General features: G+C 37.0%; 1 protein-coding gene across 1 annotated transcript in view; it reads left to right on the top strand.

Moving 5' to 3' along the window:
• PKHD1L1 (polycystic kidney and hepatic disease 1 (autosomal recessive)-like 1) overlaps window positions 1-6,243 on the top strand; it is a 204,930-nt gene that overhangs the window by 6,544 nt on the left and 192,143 nt on the right. The window contains 1 exon segment of the mRNA XM_012645294.1: window positions 80-167. Coding sequence (XP_012500748.1) covers window positions 80-167 — 88 coding nt within the window.

The raw sequence follows: 6,243 nt of genomic DNA, 5'->3' as shown, positions 1-6,243 counted from the left end.
GTGACATGTACCAGATAGGAAAATAAATATATGTATCACATCCTGAACCACACCACAAGTAAAATTTTCCATTCTTTAGTTATTAATAGTTGCCAGCAGCCCTCTGTGTGTTCGAAACTCAATATGAACTCCAAAGATAAGCAGAAGTTGGCAAAAGGAAAGAGCAGGTTTGTAAGTAGCTTACATTGGTGTGTGTTCATATGTCTTCTCGCAATTCCATTTTAGTAGTAACTGCCTTTCTAGATTCAAAACTGCAAATTCAATGCAAATATCTTTCCCATGTAAAATTGATACTTAAATTTGTACTTTAGCCTATGATGAATGAGTCGTTTGGTTAAGGTTTAAGCTTAGAGGAATAAAGTGATGTTTATTAAAATCCCTACCTTTGTTGAGTTTCTGCTTACTTTTTCTACATATAAAGGAAAGGGTAGGCTAGGAGCTCAGCACATAGAGGCTGGAGGAAGTTACGCTAGGTAACAGGTAATAGCATTGGCAATTACAGCCCAGGTTTAGATTCTGGCCACTCACTGATTCTGTGCTATTTTTATAAAGGGATATTAATGCTGAGCCTAAATGTCAAGATTTTTGTGACAAATAACAATAGCAGATATCTATTGAGCTCTTAGTAGATGAGCCAGGCACCATGTTAAACAACACATGTAAATCATCATTTAGTATTCCTAACAGTCCATTAAGATAGATTATAGTCATTTTTCTGATGAGGGGACTCAGCTGAGAGAATTTACGTCTTTCCCAAGGTCATAATGAAAAGGGGTCCTGGAGCTGAGATTCCAACCCAGGTTATTGAAGTCCAAAGCCTGGGTCCTTCCCATTAAGCAGCACTGTCACCTAACATGTAGCTTTACCAGAGCTGGAGTTGAGTGGCTGTGGTATTTGATGAACATCTGGCACAATGAAGTCCTACTTCCTGTCTATGCTACACTAAGCAATATTTATGTTGTCTAATGGACCTTTGTAGAACACTGAAAATGTTCAATAATTTAAAAAGCAGTTGCACCACAGATATCTGGCAACCCCAATTCTGCCACTTCAACTATTAAAGGTTATTTAATGTCAGCACATATTACAGTAATGATTATTTTGTTGAAACATACTTGAAAACTACTAACATTTTAAGGTAAATACCAAATATTTATTTTTTCTAACATTGGTATTATAAATAATATATTTACATTATAGTAGTATAAATAGGATTATACATAAGATTTAAAGAGTTAAATCTACATCTCTGGATTTACCATTTTTTCTTGTTTACTGATGTTGAGTTTATTATTGTACTGAGAACAATATGGTCTGTAGGTAATTAAATTCTGAAATTTAAATAGCTTATAAATTTACATTAATGACATGAATGCAAATCCATTAGTGTAAAAGAAAAATTTTCATAATTTCAAAAATAGTACTAGTCATCAATTTGCCTTTAGTGGTGTTTTAATGTTAAGCACCTGCAATATTCAGAAGAGTTATATTTAAAAATGCACTTATTTTTAGAACTCAGAATTTAGGAATTTTAGATTTTGAAGTAATCTGGGCAAAAACTGTTTACTAATTGAACTTTCTTCCAAAAACATCATAATATAGGCAATTTCATTGATGTGTGCAATTCACTTTCCATACTAGAACAGTATAAGTACCTTTTAGACATTTTTATTAGGAGAATATTTAATTATGGGATTTAAAGAACATAATCCAATTACTCTTATTCATAGGTTTTTATTTCTTAGATTTATTTCAAAACCGTATTGTTTCAACAATATAAAATATTTTTATCTGGCATACTATACTTAATCTATACTTCCAAATGTAGTTTTGAATTGTCATATATTTATAGAAGATTAAAATAATTTTCTGCCATTTCACATCATCCATTTGTCTCTTTCTGTGGGATCATACCCATCGGCATACAAACATACTGTTATTTTGCCACCTGAAAAAAAGCAAAAGAAAAATCATCAACTTTCCCCTTGCTCTGCTCTCCTCTCTAGTGATCAACCCCTTTCTCTGCTTCCCTTTGTAGTAAAACTCTTGAAATACGTTACCAATATTTGTTCTCCTCACTTATTGTGCTCCATTCTTCACCGGAGCCCATGCCAAACATTTGAGCCATCTTCATCCCATCACTCACTGACACAGCATCTTCACTCCTGCCCCAAGGCTGTTCTTAGAACAGCAGCTAGTGAATTTTGGAGAGTGTAACTCACATCACGCCACTGCTTTGTTTCAAAGCTCCCAGTGGTTCCCCACTCATAAAAATCATCTAAACTCCTCCATTTCTGATCTCCTTTCCTACCACTTCTCCTCATTCACACTTCTCCAACCACACTTGATATTACTTGTATCCATAAATATGGTCCCACCACAGGGTTTTGGCACATCCTATTCCTTCTATCTAAAATGCAGTTCCCATAGATATTGTCATGGTTTGTTTCCTCTGAAAAACTTCCATGACTATCTATATCACAAGCTTCCTGTGTCTCACTTCACATCTTCATGGCATCACCTCTGACTTTAGTCATAAATGTTGCAAAGTGGTCCTTGGGCTCCTAATTCACTTTTCACCGTCAGCCTCCCTAGTAGGCAGAGCTGTGATCAGTATACGCAATCAGTAACTTTTGAGTGGAGGTAAAGGTTGTTCAAGGTAAGAATATACATGGGCTCCTGGGCAGTGGTAGATGACTTGACTAGTTGGTCAGGGACTAAAAGGAATAGGATTAGAAGATCAAAAATAAGAAAGTTTTAGAGTCATGTGAAGGGACTCGTAGTAGTGAGAATAAAGCATGCAGATCTATGTGTTTCAAGCTAACCCCCATAAGAGAGCATCTCCCACAGAGGAGATGGAAAACAGATTGATTGGATGATTTATCAGGAGCTTCTCCCCTTGGCCACCTCATGCTGGTGCAGTGGGCCCATGAAGATGGCCATGGCATGGAGATTGCCTGGGCCAACACTGTGGACTCTATTCCACCAAGGCTAAACTACCTGCTGCTACTGCTGAATAACTACCTGCCAGTAGCAGAGACCAACAATGATTTCCCAGTGGAGTACCACCCTTCAAGAAGTCCACTCAGATACTTAGTGATGTGTGGATTATATCACTCCCCTTTTCTCATGGAAAGAGCAGAGACTCCTTACTAGAACTGACACCTATTCCAGATATGGGCTTTGCCCTCTCTTTCCACAGTGCCTCTGCCACCAACATGTTCTGAGAACTTAAAGAGCCTGATTTACTGCCATAGGATTCCATGAAATACTGCCTCAGAGCAAGGAGCACATCTCATAGTGAAAAAGTTGAGATAATGAACACATGGTCATGAAACCTGTGTCATTCTGAAACATCTGGCCTGACATAACAAAGGAACAGCCTATTAAATCTGTGACCAAGATGGCAGCTTCAGCACAGCTTCCTGTGGGATAGGATTCTGTCCTCCATACTATGGTATATCCACTGAGCCAATGGCAGATATATGCTATTGTTTCCCAATAGAGAGAATGCATAGAGCTGAAAATAAAGGACTGCTGTTCCTCACCATCACTCCCAGTGATCTAGAAATTGAATTTGTGCTTTCTGTCCTTGCAACCTGAGGCTCTGCTGAATTTGTGGTATGAGTAGAGAATGCTTCCACCAGGGGTCATAATACTGAACTGAAACTACCTGATTAGTTTGAATTCATCAAGCATATTTCATATACTACAAGAGAAAATCTATTTTGAATATTATGAAGAAGTAGAGTTGCTTTTACTTAATTCAGATAGGGAAGAGTGTGTTTGGAATTCAGGGTGTTCGTGGGGGGATCCCTTGGCTTCCTTGTCCAGTGATAATTGTGAATAGCCAATTGCAGCAACCACAACCTGACAAGGGCAAAGAAGTTAAGGGGTCAGACCTCTCAGCGATGAAGGTTAGCATCACCCCATTAGCTGCAGTGCTGGCTGTGAGTAAGGGAAATCTACAATGGGTGAAAGACAGGGGGGAAACTGAATATTAATTATAGCCTCAGGACCAGTTATAGTAGTGTGGCCTGTAGCTTGTCCCACTAATACTCTTGTGTTAAATCTTTATTCTTTTTATTTTTTATTCTTTTTGAGACAGAATCTCCCTTTGTCACCTGGGCTAGAGTGCCATCGTGTCAGCCTAGCTCACAGCAACCTCAAACTCCTGGGCTCAAGCGATTCTACTGCCTCAGCCTCCCAAGTAGCTGAGATTACAGGTGTGCAGCACCATGCCCAGCTAATTTTTCTATTTTTAGTCTAGATGGGGTCTTGCTCTTGCTCAGGCTGATCTCGAACTCCTGACCTCAAGGGATCCTCCTGCATTGGCCTCCCAGAGTGCTAGGATTACCAGTATGAGTCACTGCACCTGACCTCCTCTTGTATTAAGTCTTTAGCAGAGCTGTCACCTAGCCACCACTTCAAAGCCTTGGTGATAGATTATGCTTAAAATATAGGCCATGAGCAGATATGTGTGGTATAAGTGGTGGAATGTATCAGACACATTTTTTAATATATATTTTCAGGTATTTATTTATTTTTATAGATTTAGGGGGTACAAGTGTAATTTTGTTACATGGATATATTACATAGTGGTGAAGTCTGTGTAACCATTACCCAAATAGTGTACATTATACCCATTAGGTAATTTCTCATCCCTCACCACCTTCTCATCTTTAAGAGTCTCCAATGTCTATCATTCTACTCTCTGTGTCCATGTGTACACATTATTTAGCTCCTACTTATACATGAGAACATGCAGTATTTGACTTTCTTTTTCTGAGTTATTGCACTTAAAATAATGGCCCCCAGTTCCACCCATGTTGCTACAAAAGACATAATTTTATTTTTTTTGTGGCTAAGTAGTATTCCACATTTTGTTTATCCAATTATCCATTGATGGACACTTATGTTGATCTCACGTCTTTACTATTATGAATTGTGCTGCAATAAACATATGAGTGCAGGTATCTTTTCAATATAATACTTTCTTTTCCTTTGGGTAGATATCTATTAATAGTAGGGATTGATGAATCAAGTAGTAGTTTTATTTTTAGTTCTTTGAGAAATCTCCATACTGTTTTCCATAGAGATTGTGCTAATTTATATTCCCACCAACAGTATATAAGAATTTTCTCTGTATCCTTGCCAACATCTATTAATTTTTCATTTTTTAATAATAACCATTCTGACTGGTGTAAGATGGTATCTCATTGTGGTTATAATTTGCATTTCTTTGATGATTAATGATGATGAGCAATTCTTCATGTTTGTTGGCCCTTTGTATGTCTTCTTTAGAAAAATGTCTGTTCATGTCCTTTGCCCACTTTTTAATGGGGTTATTTGGGGTTTTTTTGTTGTTGTTCAGTTGTGTGAGTTTCTTGTAGATTCTGGACATTTACTAGTCCTTTGTCAGATGCATAGTTTGTGAATATTTTCTCCTATTCTACATGTGGTCTGTTTACTCTGTTGATTATTTCTTTTGTTGTGTAGAAGCTTTTTAGTTTAGTTATGTCCGATTTGTCTATTTCTGTTTTTGTTACATTTGCTGCTGAGGTCTTAGTCATAAATTCTTTGCCTAGACCAATGTCCAGAAGAGTTTTTCTAAAATTTTCTTCTAGATTTTTATGGTTTCAGGTCTTACATTTCAATCTTTATTCCATCTTGCATAAATTTTTGTATCTGATGAGAGATAGGGGTCTAGTTTCATTCTTCTGCATATGGCCATTAAATTTTCCCAGCATCATTTATTGAATAAGTCGTCCTTTCCCTAGTGTATGTTTTTGTTGACCTTGTCAAAGATCCATTGGCTGTAGATACGTGGCTTTATTTCTGGGTTCTCTATTCTGTTCCATTGATCTATGTGCCTATTTTTATACCAGTACCATGCTGTTTTGGTATTTATAGCCATGTAGTATAATTTGAAGTTAGGTAACGTGATGCCTCCAGCTTTGTTCTTTTTGTTTAGGATTGCATTGGCTATTGGGATCTTTTTGGTTCCATATGAACTTCAGGATTGTTTTTTCTGCTTCTGTGGAAAATAATATTGGAATTTTGATAGGAATTGCATTGAACCTGTATATTGTTTTGGGTAGTATGGTCATTTTAACAATATTGATTCTTCCAATCCATGAGCGTGGGATGTTTTTCAATTTGTTGTCGTCTATAATTTCTTTCATCAGTGTTTTGTAGTTTTCCTTATAGAGCTCTTTCATCTCTTTCGTTAAATGTATTCCT

This window comes from Propithecus coquereli, unplaced genomic scaffold, assembly GCF_000956105.1.
Source record: "Propithecus coquereli isolate 6110/MARCELLA unplaced genomic scaffold, Pcoq_1.0 Scaffold23, whole genome shotgun sequence".
NCBI lineage: Eukaryota > Metazoa > Chordata > Mammalia > Primates > Indriidae > Propithecus > Propithecus coquereli.
Note: the sequence above shows the minus strand (reverse complement) of the source record. Positions and strands in the feature narration are given on the sequence as shown.